The sequence below is a fragment of the Poecilia formosa genome, unplaced genomic scaffold (genome assembly GCF_000485575.1).
Source record: "Poecilia formosa unplaced genomic scaffold, Poecilia_formosa-5.1.2 Scaffold4, whole genome shotgun sequence".
NCBI classification, from domain to species: Eukaryota; Metazoa; Chordata; class Actinopteri; order Cyprinodontiformes; family Poeciliidae; genus Poecilia; species Poecilia formosa.
Window position 1 is genome coordinate 5,025,892 of NW_006799943.1, and position 14,930 is coordinate 5,040,821.

General features: G+C 41.8%; 1 protein-coding gene across 3 annotated transcripts in view; it reads left to right on the forward strand.

Annotated features, from left to right (window-relative positions):
• Window positions 1-14,866, forward strand: part of unc13d (unc-13 homolog D (C. elegans)) — a 24,829-nt gene extending 9,963 nt beyond the window's left edge. For 2 of the 3 annotated variants that reach the window (XM_007560937.2, XM_007560953.2), the window contains exons 17-34: window positions 140-230; window positions 308-364; window positions 1,211-1,308; window positions 1,446-1,497; window positions 1,576-1,706; window positions 2,155-2,272; window positions 2,493-2,645; window positions 3,507-3,602; window positions 3,714-3,920; window positions 4,855-4,929; window positions 5,027-5,106; window positions 5,216-5,330; window positions 5,410-5,481; window positions 5,639-5,722; window positions 5,818-5,938; window positions 6,812-6,935; window positions 7,207-7,424; window positions 8,336-9,253. In XM_007560937.2, the coding sequence (XP_007560999.1) occupies window positions 140-230; window positions 308-364; window positions 1,211-1,308; window positions 1,446-1,497; window positions 1,576-1,706; window positions 2,155-2,272; window positions 2,493-2,645; window positions 3,507-3,602; window positions 3,714-3,920; window positions 4,855-4,929; window positions 5,027-5,106; window positions 5,216-5,330; window positions 5,410-5,481; window positions 5,639-5,722; window positions 5,818-5,938; window positions 6,812-6,935; window positions 7,207-7,424; window positions 8,336-8,448 (2,005 nt within the window). In that variant the 3' untranslated portion in view covers window positions 8,449-9,253. Of the gene's footprint in view, window positions 1-139; window positions 231-307; window positions 365-1,210; window positions 1,309-1,445; window positions 1,498-1,575; window positions 1,707-2,154; window positions 2,273-2,492; window positions 2,646-3,506; window positions 3,603-3,713; window positions 3,921-4,854; window positions 4,930-5,026; window positions 5,107-5,215; window positions 5,331-5,409; window positions 5,482-5,638; window positions 5,723-5,817; window positions 5,939-6,811; window positions 6,936-7,206; window positions 7,425-8,335; window positions 9,254-10,748; window positions 10,824-10,920; window positions 11,001-11,109; window positions 11,225-11,303; window positions 11,376-11,532; window positions 11,617-11,711; window positions 11,833-12,705; window positions 12,830-13,100; window positions 13,319-14,229 lie in introns of those variants that run through there. The other variant, XM_007560946.2, reaches the window with a different exon arrangement.
• The last annotated feature ends 64 nt before the right edge of the window (window positions 14,867-14,930 follow it).

A 14,930-nucleotide genomic window follows, 5' to 3' on the forward strand; every position in this document is an offset into this window, starting at 1 on the left:
ACACACACACACACACACACACACACACACACACACACACACACACACACACACACACACACACACACACACACACTCGTACGTTTTAATTATGAGCCCCACATAATGCAGTAAATGATTTTTATTTTTATCAATGCAGGATCTTGGTCCAGATCTGTAAGACTCAAGCTTTCCAGAAACTGAACCCGGCCAACTTTGAGCTTCACAACGAAGTCCACGATGCCATAGTGGTGAAGCATATTTCCAGTTATATTTTATGCTTCACTTATGGAAGTTTATCAAATCAAAATAGTAATTTTTATACCAGACAGGCACAGAGGAGTGGTTTACCATCAAGAAGGGTTTGCATCAGCCAATGACCAAGGTAAAAAAAAAAGACACATCACTTTTCTGAAGCTCAAATACACACAATAGATATCTTATTATTATTGTTTTTAGGGGGATTTTTAATGTACTGAAGCTGTATGGAAAGCTCATTTATATCACAATAATGTCTAGTTAAAATGACCTTTTGTCTGATAACTGAAATATATGTCATGCAGAGAAGAAAGGATGATGAATGGTGTTGCTAAAGTGTCCACACCCCTTTGATTTCTCTTTGCCTATTTCATCACTTAGCAATTTTCTGTGATGACCCAGCACAAAGTTCATCATACACTGCAAAACCACAAAATCTTACTAAAAGCATTTTTAGTCTAGCTTCTGGTACACTGACAAAACTAACTTACTAATAACATTTCATTATTGTTTTAAGTCAATAATTGCTTTAATATTGATGAAAAGGTTCCAGTTCCATTGATGGATTATTTCACTTATGACATGAGAAAAATATCTTGATATAAGTGAAATAATCTGCCGGTGGAATTAGAACAAATTCATATATCTAACTCTAACTTGTAAGTTAGTTTTGAGATATTTAAAGCGTACAAAGACATTTGCACTAGAAACTATAACAAAATACTTGGTAAGATTTTGTGTTTTTGCAGTGTAACTGTGAAGCAGCAGAGAAGTGATGGTTCTCGATTCTTCTTATAAATGAAAAGCAGTATATTTTACTATATATTGGAATTATTTTAAGTAGAATTGATCTCTGTTCTGAATAATAAGCACATATTTGGATCTATGAAATCTGACGATAGCAGTGTGGGAGTGAAGTTTGACTATATGTGTTGCCAATCAAACGCAATTTCTGCACTCTGCTGTAACGCAGGACCTGACAGAGATCGGCAGCGCCCTCTCTAGGCTGATTGCAGAAGTTCAGGAAGACATAAAACACAACAAAGACGTGTGGAACCGAGTTTTTGTCAGGTGACAAGAGCGACGAAAGAATGTTTTTATTTTTTATTTTTTTGTGGAAAAAACTTTCCATAAATCTGCCAATGTTGTGATAAAACACGAGTGAAGTGTTTCACGCCGATATTAATCAGTTGTTCTCTCCACTGTAGTGCTGTGCAAGTTGACGTCTTCACTGTTGTCTATCAGAAGTTTGACTCCTTGGTAAGCTGCGAATGGAGCAAGCTAGGTTCACATGATTCACCTCATTTCCTCCCTTCTCACGGTTCTTGTTCTCCATAGCTCGCAAAGGAAGTGAAAGCAACCCTCTCTATAATGGAGGACCAAATGGAGTTGAACCTCTCCAAAAGCCTGTTTCCTGTTTACCTGAGTTTGCAGGCCATCCACAAAGACAAGGCCTTCCTACAGAAACGGTCTGAAATCATCACAGATTCTATTATGATGTGTTATTTTATTTTATTTTTATCTAACCTAACAACTGGTGTTAGATGAATTTCTTCAGGGTTTTTTTTTATTCTTATGCTGTCATTGAACTTTTTCACAATTATCTATTATTATTTAATGATTACGTGACACAATGGAGGAAACCGGTTGCAATGGATTACATTAGGGGAATCAGAATAAGGGGGTTGAAAACAAAATAAAAGTATGTCACATGATTTGTGACATACTGATTTTTCATTATGTTTTAATACATACAAACGTCCAATTTATTATTACGTGCTTTTTGTGTTGAAAGAAACAGGCTAGTGGCTATAAACACAATAGTTAAAAGAGAAAATGTTATCCAAGAAGACTGAGCCGCAGAATAAAAGATAAATGAAACAAATATTTATGTTTTTTTTTTTCTTTTTCTTTCAGGGGATTACTCCAGCTCACAAACTTTCATGAAGATTTCCGGGACGCCCTGCCGTACTGGCTGAACCAGGCGTTCAGCACCACTCAGGATAGGGTGGTCAGGGCGGTGCAGGTTGACCAGGTAACACGTCTTTGACGATGGGCGACATGGCTCACCGACCGCTGGGGGCGGCATAAAGTGTTGCGCACAGGAGGCTAACGTTAATGTTTGAAAAGGAGTAGAGGGAGGCGCTAACTCATGCGAGCGCCACTGCTTAGTTCTATTTCCGCAGAGTTAAAGAACTAAACCCAGTTCTTAATGAAACCCAGCTTGAACTAAACCCAGCTTGTTGTGCTCTCAGCTGCAGCCGCTGCAGGTCGGTGCGGTCCCCATAAAGCACAGCTCCTCAGCCGTAGACCTGGTGGCGTGCATCCAGCCAATCTGCCACTTGTGGGAGCAGCTGTCATGGCCTGACCCCGAGGAGGCCTTCATGCTCATGGTCAAACTCACCGAGGTACAGCGCTCAGCTCCTTTTTTTCTTTTTACATATTTGTTAAAACTATCACTATGCTGTGATAGTATAATATGAGAGACATAATCTGTCATCTGAACAAAGGAACCATTCCGTCAGAAACAACCAATCAGAGCCAGCTATGAATGCTAAAGTTAGCTAGCTACCAATGCTAAGCCTGTCACAGGAAGCAATTAATCACATAATAAATTTAGACGAGCTATATAATTTACATTCTGATGATTCATATTTTTCAAAAGGCAATTTTGTTTACAGCTACATCACGATTCATTTTATTTATGGTTCCAGTTGTGTGTGGTTTTTGTTTGTGTTTGTAAATAAAAATGTGTTTTTATTTTGGATATTTAAAGTATCTTCCAGTTCCAGTGTGGAGTGGTTCTGTACAAAATCAAGGTTTATTGATTTTTGAGAGGGCGAACGTACATTATTAAGCCATTATCAATATATTAATTGAAAATGATCTCAAAACAACAATATTATTGTCCGACAGAATAATTACTGGGACAAATTATCGCCAATTAAATGTGTGATGGATGACAACGGTTTTTGTGAAACATTAAGTTGTTTCTCTGGCCATTAGCACATTTAGCAGTACGTACATGGAGATGATTGTCAGCGCTAAGACACCCCCTCCTGGCTCTGATTGGTTGCTTCTGACTGGCATTTCTATTTTTCTCATACCAGACTGTCGTGACATGGTGACATTTTTAACAAATATGTAATAAAAAAGAAAAAAAGAAAATCATATTTGTAAAAGTTACATGCTGCAGCTTTACGGCCTTTTTATGCAACTAATTAACTTTCCACTGATTAAATGAAGTAAATTTCTTCTTATGTTTCCAGGATGTTTGTAAGATTGTAGTGAACTACTGTCACCTCCTAAAGGAGCGAGTCCGGGTGCTGTCCGAGAACTCGGACCACAGCATCGCCATCAACATGGTAACCGAGCACATCTTCACTCATGTTCATTTAGAAACTTTTCTCCACATTTTCCTCCATGTGTCTCAGGCTTTTTTTTGTTGTTGTTTTTTTCTTCTCCTTCCCTTGCAGCTGTGCGTCGTCGTGAATGACCTGGAGCACCTGCGCTCGGTGCTGACCCGGCTTCCCTCTCAGCTCAACTGGGAGGGGCTTCGCATCCGGACCCAGAGCGTCATAGGGCAGAGCCAGTTTGAGAACACGCTGCATTCCCAGCTTCAGCAAGCCAAGAGCATCCTCTGCAAGGAGATCCGGTCAGCGCTAGACACTCTGGGGAAACAGGTAGACCACGAGTCACGCGCTTTAGTGTATCTCATTGGGACATCATGTGACGCACCAACATGAAGTCGTTCATGATTCTGACGTGTGACGAAAACAAATCGTGGCTGTGGAAAATTTACAAGTACAAATCTGAAAGTGTGGTGTGGATTTACATTTGAACCCCCTTTTCTCTGATATTCCTAAATAAAATGAAGCAGAAATTTATGACTCACATATGAGAACTTACCGACAAACCATTTAATCCTTGTGCACCTCTAGTTTTCACAGAAGAGTGTCTTGACACAAGCAATATTTAATCTTGTTTTCCCAAAAATAACCCCGTTTCATCGCCATCCTAAAATATATCATCTCAGGACAACATCCACTGGAAAAACACAACAACTCACCAAGTATTTTTGGTCTAGTTTCTAGTGCAAATATCTTAGTACACTTGAAATAAGACAAAACTAACTTACAAGTAGCTTTTCAGTAACAATAAAGAGTTTGTTTTTAGTCAATAATTCCCTAATATTGATGACAAAGTGTTAGTTATATATCGGTATCGGGAGTGAAAATAAGCAGATCGGTGCGTCCCAAATGCAGAAATCTGAAGACCTGAGACTGGGGTGGAGGTTCACCTTTCATCAAGACAAGTCAGAATGGCCTACTCAAAGTCCCTTGACTTGAAATATATGCGTTACACTGTTATGATTTACATTTTTTGTTTAAAAAAAAAAAGGAAACCTTTGCATCATTAGCACTCTTGTGCTGCTTCGTGTTGGTTATTCACAGATGACCCCTACAGTTCAGACTGAGGTTTGTGATTGTGATGTGAGAAAACGTGAAAACCTGCAAAGGCTTTCGCGCCTCAGTGTTTGTGAAAGAAACATGCTTGTTTTTAATCTTCATGAGCTGAATGAAATGAAAGTAAACACAGCTCTGTCTGCGCTCTCAGCTAAACACAGACATCGAGACTCACGTCCGGAGCATGTCCACCAGGCGGAGGATTCCCTCCAAGTCCACAGAGGACGTGAGTCTGCTCCTCGTTACGATACTTTCCTTTTATTTCTCTCTCTAACAACCAGCTGCTATTTTCCCTTCACGTCCTGTCGCTCGTCTCCTCCTAGGCCGCAGCCCCTCTGATGCGCTACCTCGAACAGGAGCTGCAGTACATGAATGAAAACCTGGTTCAAGAGAACTTCAACAGGTGCTCCGCTAACCCGTCTCTGTCAAACATGCCAAATCTCCTCCGTTACGCCCGTTGGTTCGTTTCTTTAAACGTCGATTTGTGCTTTATTTTCCTCTCCCGTGACCAGCCTCCTGACTCCGTTGTGGCAAAACTCTGTGAAAATTCTGTATCAGATCTCCACCCAGCATTCGCAGCAAGAAGGGCTCATGGTGTTCTGCCAGAGGCTGCTGTACACGCTGCAGGTGGGTTTTTGCCGTCGGAGCTTACTCGCCCCTCGGTAACCGTCTCCGCAGCCTCACGGTGTGTGTCCTCCGCTTTTAGTGTCTCGAGCAGTGTTTCCACGCCGACGGAAACGGGCTTCCTCAGAAGGCGTTGCACTCCGACGAATACAAGGTGAGTCCCGTCGACACCGGCAGCTGAGTTCTCTAGTATTTCATTGAAACGCTATCGATTCAGGTCCGTTTCCTGTCTGGTGAAAAAAATAAATAATAATAATTTAGGTACAGCCATGAAAAGGCTTGATTTCTGTGATTTCCTAATGCTTGAACAGAATCTGAAGGCTCACCTCACTCACCACTCGCTGACCAGCCACCAGCTCATAGAGAAGTTCTTTAAAAGAAAAATATCAGAGCAGGTGAGTTATTCATTTAAAAATATCAAATGTTAACTCCTGTGAGAGTTTTTTTGTTTTTTGTTTTTATACTTTATTCTGCTTCGACCGTCTCGCAGAGAGATTACCAAGGGGAAAAATACGGAGCGGTCACCCTCCTCGCGTCCTACAGGAGGTCTGACCAAAGGCTGCACATCGAGGTGCTCAACGCAGTCAGCCTCCTACCAATGGACTCTAACGGTACAACACAACAACCACAGCTGTGTACTGTCTTTCTCAAAGTATTCAAACACCTTATCATTGATTTGTAAAGCAGCTCTAGCTCGGTTGGTTTGTACAGGGGAAGAAAGTCTGTCAACGGCAATTCCGGGTCAAATGTTCAGATTTAAAGGGGACCTATTGTGCAAAATTCACATTTTGTATGTTTTTCTACTTCAATTTGGATTTCTACTGCTGCTAAGAATAGCTTGAGCTGTTTTTTTGGGTCTTTTTTTTGGCAATGAGTTAATGTTTTTTTTTTTGGTGTCTGAAAAATGAGCCGTTTCAAAAACTAATCGTTGAGCCAGAGTCGTTACCTAGCAACCCAAGCCGAGCTCCGCCATGTTCGGTCAGCTGGTTTTACCGTATGTATGTGTGTATGTATGTGCTGAACAATGGCTACTGGAAAAGACAAATGTTTTGTTGTTGACTTACCATCCAGAATCTACTTGCTACATTCTTGTTGGTTGCGCAGGAGGGTCCACTTCTGCTTTTCAAAGATGCACGATCGTATGATCACGCATCTGTTTGCAGTCATTTTCACGTGCTAGTGTAAACATCGGGTCTCTGGGGGCGTGGCCAGCAGCAGTTTATTTAAATTTAAAGTGACGAGCAAGACACCTTATGATCTTGTTTTGTGTAGTCCATCCTAACCTGTTCAAGGAAGGAGTTCACCTTTAAACTATCAAGTGCATGTTTAGGGTTGACCTAATGAACGTTTTTTCACAATAATGTTTAAATTTAAGACAGAAAAAGTTGAAGCGGAGTATTACTACTTTTCCACGGTCGATACATAACTAAAGAAAAATGCTCGAGACCCCTGCCTACATGACCTGGTGCTTTGATGCTTGCCAGGCCTCAGCGACCCGTTTGTGCGTCTGTGCCTGGAACCCAACCACGTCTTCCCAGAGATAGAGCCGCGCTGCACCCAGTACAAGAGCTGCGATCTCAACCCCCTCTTCGACGAGGCCTTCGATTTGTAAGTCTCTCTTTGAGCAAACACAAACTCCTACAAAGTATTCCGGTCTCATTTCTACTGCAAATATCTTGGTATACTTGAAATAAGACAAAACAAACAAACAAGTAACTTTTTATTAATTTATAGGAACTTGCTTTCAGTCAATAATTCCTTAATATTAATGGAAAAAGTGCCAGTTCCACTGGCAGATTACATTTCGCTCCTCCTCTAATGCTTCCCGTGGGATCGCTTTAGAGGTAAACTCCCCGCTGACTTGCTCTCCGTATCGCAGCCTGGTTTCACTGGATCAGTGCCAGACTCCAGGAGCGTGCTTGGTCATCACAGTTCTGGACCACGACACCCTGAGGCCAGATGACTTTGAGGGCGAGGCGTTCCTGGCCCTGGAGGACGTACCTGGAGTTTCAGAACAAGAAGGAGAGGAAGTCGACTCGCAGATGGACTCGGCACCTGAACAGATACGCCTGCCTCTGATGCATCCTAAACCTAATGGTAATAAACTTTTTTTTTCTTTTTTTTACCATTTAATAAAGGAGTGGGATTAAAAAAACATGGCAGGATACCTTGCTATAGCTTAGAACCATTCCCTTTAACCTTCTTTGTATCTAGCATTAAATTCAACCTGTTCTCCTAATTTGTTGTAGATCCAGGAGGAACAGTGTCTTGTTTTGGTTTAAACTTTTTCTTGTGTGACAAATAACATTAAACTGATGGTTTATTTCCTGTATGGACCAGTTGACACCTACAAATTATTAAAGGGGCAGTATTATGTAAGATAGACTTTTTGAGCTTCACATCATGTTATGTTATTCCCTCATCAAAAACACACCCAGAGTGTTGCTTTGACTCTTTCATGCATGTTTGAGAAATCCTTTAATCTCCTTGGCAACCAGGTGTGCACAAAAACCTGGGTGAACCTAGCTCTGCCTTCGAGACACAGCTACTCCTCAATGTTGCAGTTTCCAAGCCTCAGAGCTTCCCCCACTCAGCTCCCTCAGACTAGCCAGCAGCAATTAGCAAACACCTGGTGGAACTGTGTGTATGCTGAACTCATTGTACATGTTACTTCTCAGTGAAACTGTGGTAAAAACATTGTTGAAGGGTTATTAGAGGAGCCATGTTGTGATGACTTACTGAAAGTAGAGTTTCAGAAAAAGCAGGAGTTTTTTAAAGAGACAGAGGCCCAATTTTAGGGTGTTAAATGACAGTCAAATTTCATTTAAGTCATTTTGGAACACAGTTACTTGATCACGCTATAAAATTATACTGTGCGTCTGGAAAAGACATGATGCTGCCCCTTTAAAGATATTTTCAATCTATTGCTTTTTGAAAGCTAAAATCTGGAGGGATTTAGTTTCATTTCATCGGCTAACGTTTCCCTCCGTCTGGCTGCGTGTTTACAGAGGACAGCATCCTGAAGCTGCTGGAGTCCCGGCGAGGAGAGCGAGAGGCTCAGGCTTTCGTCAAGAAGCGACGCCAGCGGGAGAAACAGTCCCAGGAGGCGGCGCAGCAATGACAAAACACACGGAGACGCGTTCTTCCTCCAAAAATATACAATTTGTTTTTAATGATCAGTACCAAAAAACAAAAGTCAAAAAAACAAAAAAGAAAAAGAATGCACTCAGAAAGAAAACACTGGTGTTGCATGAGTTGTGTGTGGACAACATGACCATCACAGTGACCATCACAGTGATCCGAAAAACACTTTCACGCCCGCATTTCAACATCTACATGTCCGCATGCATCCCGATGGTTCGTCCAATCAGTGCAAGAGAAAGATATAACATCACTTATGTATGTGTATACATTTATATATAATATATATGAAATATATATATTATACACTGTTGAAAGACTGAAATGTCAAAAGAGTACTACAAATGTAGAAATTTGGCAGAGAAAGCTGTCACATATTGATTTAAAAATAGCTAAAAAGCCTTATTTTTATTGTATTTTTTTTAACTTTTTTTTCTTGAGTGTTCTGAGCTTGATTCATATCGAACATAAAGGGTGTTAAAATAAATAACATCTGAAACTGGACCTGTTGGCCTCATTTGTTACACCTTCCTATAGTTTCTGCAGAGACAAAAAACCTGAGAGTATGAAAAAGAAAAAGAAAACTCTAGGCCAAATTCTATTTTTCACATTTTTTTTTTTAACTATTTGAATTTCTTAATTACTAATAAGCAAGACACTCTGCTTACAGCACTGTGATGAGCTGAAGCAACAAAGAATTATTGGAAATATGCCCTTTAAGTGTTTCCAGAGGGACCTTTTTTTTCCTCTAAAGATGTTCCTACTCCCTGAAATATAATTTTTTTTAAAAAACAAACTGATTATCTACGGTGTCATCCATCCATCGAGCCAGTTTTCAGACTGACGACACGATCACAACACCAGGACGAACACAGCACAGTTTATTTCCCTGTTGTTTTGTGGAGGAGGGGGAGGGGCAACGCCAAACTCTGAGTGAGTTTTAAGTGCCAAAAATACAAAAAGCGGACGTCTTTATTTCCCCCCCCCTCCGGCGAATCACAAAACTCTCTGGATGGATGGATGACACTCTGGGGGAAATATTGTCACTAAAGTGAGATTATACTTTTTGAATTATATCATTTAAAAGCTAGCTATGTAAATGCTTCATAGTTAGAGGGGTCAGAGTAAAATATAACAGCAGGTATTTTAAGTTATTTTCACAAGTGAATCGCAGGGGGGGGGAAGTACAGTGTTGCTGGTCGAGAGCATTAACTAGCAGAACCTATTGTTTTCCTTGGGTAACACTGGCGACAATAACGACGTCTAACTCCGCGACGAGAGCACTTCCTCAGCGACCCTCGCGTTCAAAGTGCGCGACGTGGTATTTGGTCTCTCTTTAGTCGCGTCGAAATGGTGGTCAGGATCCGAGGCTGGCAAGGTGTGGAATCAGGACTGACTGGTGTGGAATCTGGAGCGGTCCCACGGCACGGCGAGGTCAGGAGAGCTGCTGCTCGGCGGTCTGTTCGGGGCAGAGCGGGCACTCGGTGGACGACGAGCAGCTCTCGCACTGGAGTCCGTGGCCGCAGGGCAGCGAGGCCGAGCCCTGCTCCCCGCACGTCACACAGCACTGCCTCTGCTTCCTGTACACCACCTGGCAGACACGACGGCAAAACACAGCGTTACCCTGGAGACCGCAAAGGGAAGGTGTATTTTGTAGCATCTGCTGCTTTACAGAGATAAAACTTAAGACTTTTGTCACCTTAGAGCTAGAGATGCACTGATCGGTATGTATGTAATACTATGCTTTGTTACTTATTTTACATTATAATTACACTTTATAAACAATTTGAAAGGTTTTTCTCNGTAGCTTTTCAGTAACAATAAAGAGTTTGTTTTTAGTCAATAATTCCCTAATATTGATGACAAAGTGTTAGTTATATATCGGTATCGGGAGTGAAAATAAGCAGATCGGTGCGTCCCAAATGCAGAAATCTGAAGACCTGAGACTGGGGTGGAGGTTCACCTTTCATCAAGACAAGTCAGAATGGCCTACTCAAAGTCCCTTGACTTGAAATATATGCGTTACACTGTTATGATTTACATTTTTTGTTTAAAAAAAAAAAGGAAACCTTTGCATCATTAGCACTCTTGTGCTGCTTCGTGTTGGTTTTTCACAGATGACCCCTACAGTTCAGACTGAGGTTTGTGATTGTGATGTGAGAAAACGTGAAAACCTGCAAAGGCTTTCGCGCCTCAGTGTTTGCGAAAGAAACATGCTTGTTTTTAATCTTCATGAGCTGAATGAAGTGAAAGTAAACACAGCTCTGTCTGCGCTCTCAGCTAAACACAGACATCGAGACTCACGTCAGGAGCATGTCCACCAGGCGGAGGATTCCCTCCAAGTCCACAGAGGACGTGAGTCTGCTCCTCGTTACGATACTTTCCTTTTATTTCTCTCTCTAACAACCAGCTGCTATTTTCCCTTCACGTCCTGTCGCTCGTCTCCTCCTAGGCTGCAGCCCCTCTGATGCGCTACCTCGAACAGGAGCTGCAGTACATGAATGAAAACCTGGTTCAAGAGAACTTCAACAGGTGCTCCGCTAACCCGTCTCTGTCAAACATGCCAAATCTCCTCCGTTACGCCCGTTGGTTCGTTTCTTTAAACGTCGATTTGTGCTTTATTTTCCTCTCCCGTGACCAGCCTCCTGACTCCGTTGTGGCAAAACTCCGTGAAAATTCTGTATCAGATCTCCACCCAGCATTCGCAGCAAGAAGGGCTCATGGTGTTCTGCCAGAGGCTGCTGTACACGCTGCAGGTGGGTTTTTGCCGTCGGAGCTTACTCGCCCCTCGGTAACCGTCTCCGCAGCCTCACGGTGTGTGTCCTCCGCTTTTAGTGTCTCGAGCAGTGTTTCCACGCCGACGGAAACGGGCTTCCTCAGAAGGCGTTGCACTCCGACGAATACAAGGTGAGTCCCGTCGACACCGGCAGCTGAGTTCTCTAGTATTTCATTGAAACGCTATCGATTCAGGTCCGTTTCCTGTCTGGTGAAAAAAATAAATAATAATAATTTAGGTACAGCCATGAAAAGGCTTGATTTCTGTGATTTCCTAATGCTTGAACAGAATCTGAAGGCTCACCTCACTCACCACTCGCTGACCAGCCACCAGCTCATAGAGAAGTTCTTTAAAAGAAAAATATCAGAGCAGGTGAGTTATTCATTTAAAAATATCAAATGTTAACTCCTGTGAGAGTTTTTTTGTTTTTTGTTTTTATACTTTATTCTGCTTCGACCGTCTCGCAGAGAGATTACCAAGGGGAAAAATACGGAGCGGTCACCCTCCTCACGTCCTACAGGAGGTCTGACCAAAGGCTGCACATCGAGGTGCTCAACGCAGTCAGCCTCCTACCAATGGACTCTAACGGTACAACACAACAACCACAGCTGTGTACAGTCTTTCTCAAAGTATTCAAACATCTTATTATTGATTTGTAAAGCAGCTCTAGCTCGGTTGGTTTGTACAGGGGAAGAAAGTCTGTCAACGGCAATTCCGGGTCAAATGTTCAGATTTAAAGGGGACCTATTGTGCAAAATTCACATTTTGTATGTTTTTCTACTTCAATTTGGATTTCTACTGCTGCTAAGAATAGCTTGAGCTGTTTTTTTGGGTCTTTTTTTTGGCAATGAGTTAATGTTTTTTTTTTTGGTGTCTGAAAAATGAGCCGTTTCAAAAACTAATCGTTGAGCCAGAGTCGTTACCTAGCAACCCAAGCCGAGCTCCGCCATGTTCGGTCAGCTGGTTTTACCGTATGTATGTGTGTATGTATGTGCTGAACAATGGCTACTGGAAAAGACAAATGTTTTGTTGTTGACTTACCATCCAGAATCTACTTGCTACATTCTTGTTGGTTGCGCAGGAGGGTCCACTTCTGCTTTTCAAAGATGCACGATCGTATGATCACGCATCTGTTTGCAGTCATTTTCACGTGCTAGTGTAAACATCGGGTCTCTGGGGGCGTGGCCAGCAGCAGTTTATTTAAATTTAAAGTGACGAGCAAGACACCTTATGATCTTGTTTTGTGTAGTCCATCCTAACCTGTTCAAGGAAGGAGTTCACCTTTAAACTATCAAGTGCATGTTTAGGGTTGACCTAATGAACGTTTTTTCACAATAATGTTTAAATTTAAGACAGAAAAAGTTGAAGCGGAGTATTACTACTTTTCCACGGTCGATACATAACTAAAGAAAAATGCTCGAGACCCCTGCCTACATGACCTGGTGCTTTGATGCTTGCCAGGCCTCAGCGACCCGTTTGTGCGTCTGTGCCTGGAACCCAACCACGTCTTCCCAGAGATAGAGCCGCGCTGCACCCAGTACAAGAGCTGCGATCTCAACCCCCTCTTCGACGAGGCCTTCGATTTGTAAGTCTCTCTTTGAGCAAACACAAACTCCTACAAAGTATTCCGGTCTCATTTCTACTGCAAATATCTTGGTATACTTGAAATAAGACAAAACAAACAAACAAGTAACTTTTTATTAATTTATAGGAACTTGCTTTCAGTCAATAATTCCTTAATATTAATGGAAAAAGTGCCAGTTCCACTGGCAGATTACATTTCGCTCCTCCTCTAATGCTTCCCGTGGGATCGCTTTAGAGGTAAACTCCCCGCTGACTTGCTCTCCGTATCGCAGCCTGGTTTCACTGGATCAGTGCCAGACTCCAGGAGCGTGCTTGGTCATCACAGTTCTGGACCACGACACCCTGAGGCCAGATGACTTTGAGGGCGAGGCGTTCCTGGCCCTGGAGGACGTACCTGGAGTTTCAGAACAAGAAGGAGAGGAAGTCGACTCGCAGATGGACTCGGCACCTGAACAGATACGCCTGCCTCTGATGCATCCTAAACCTAATGGTAATAAACTTTTTTTTTCTTTTTTTTACCATTTAATAAAGGAGTGGGATTAAAAAAACATGGCAGGATACCTTGCTATAGCTTAGAACCATTCCCTTTAACCTTCTTTGTATCTAGCATTAAATTCAACCTGTTCTCCTAATTTGTTGTAGATCCAGGAGGAACAGTGTCTTGTTTTGGTTTAAACTTTTTCTTGTGTGACAAATAACATTAAACTGATGGTTTATTTCCTGTATGGACCAGTTGACACCTACAAATTATTAAAGGGGCAGTATTATGTAAGATAGACTTTTTGAGCTTCACATCATGTTATGTTATTCCCTCATCAAAAACACACCCAGAGTGTTGCTTTGACTCTTTCATGCATGTTTGAGAAATCCTTTAATCTCCTTGGCAACCAGGTGTGCACAAAAACCTGGGTGAACCTAGCTCTGCCTTCGAGACACAGCTACTCCTCAATGTTGCAGTTTCCAAGCCTCAGAGCTTCCCCCACTCAGCTCCCTCAGACTAGCCAGCAGCAATTAGCAAACACCTGGTGGAACTGTGTGTATGCTGAACTCATTGTACATGTTACTTCTCAGTGAAACTGTGGTAAAAACATTGTTGAAGGGTTATTAGAGGAGCCATGTTGTGATGACTTACTGAAAGTAGAGTTTCAGAAAAAGCAGGAGTTTTTTAAAGAGACAGAGGCCCAATTTTAGGGTGTTAAATGACAGTCAAATTTCATTTAAGTCATTTTGGAACACAGTTACTTGATCACGCTATAAAATTATACTGTGCGTCTGGAAAAGACATGATGCTGCCCCTTTAAAGATATTTTCAATCTATTGCTTTTTGAAAGCTAAAATCTGGAGGGATTTAGTTTCATTTCATCGGCTAACGTTTCCCTCCGTCTGGCTGCGTGTTTACAGAGGACAGCATCCTGAAGCTGCTGGAGTCCCGGCGAGGAGAGCGAGAGGCTCAGGCTTTCGTCAAGAAGCGACGCCAGCGGGAGAAACAGTCCCAGGAGGCGGCGCAGCAATGACAAAACACACGGAGACGCGTTCTTCCTCCAAAAATATACAATTTGTTTTTAATGATCAGTACCAAAAAACAAAAGTCAAAAAAACAAAAAAGAAAAAGAATGCACTCAGAAAGAAAACACTGGTGTTGCATGAGTTGTGTGTGGACAACATGACCATCACAGTGACCATCACAGTGATCCGAAAAACACTTTCACGCCCGCATTTCAACATCTACATGTCCGCATGCATCCCGATGGTTCGTCCAATCAGTGCAAGAGAAAGATATAACATCACTTATGTATGTGTATACATTTATATATAATATATATGAAATATATATATTATACACTGTTGAAAGACTGAAATGTCAAAAGAGTACTACAAATGTAGAAATTTGGCAGAGAAAGCTGTCACATATTGATTTAAAAATAGCTAAAAAGCCTTATTTTTATTGTATTTTTTTTAACTTTTTTTTCTTGAGTGTTCTGAGCTTGATTCATATCGAACATAAAGGGTGTTAAAATAAATAACATCTGAAACTGGACCTGTTGGCCTCATTTGTTACACCTTCCTATAGTTTCTGCAGAGACAAAAAACCTGAGAGTATG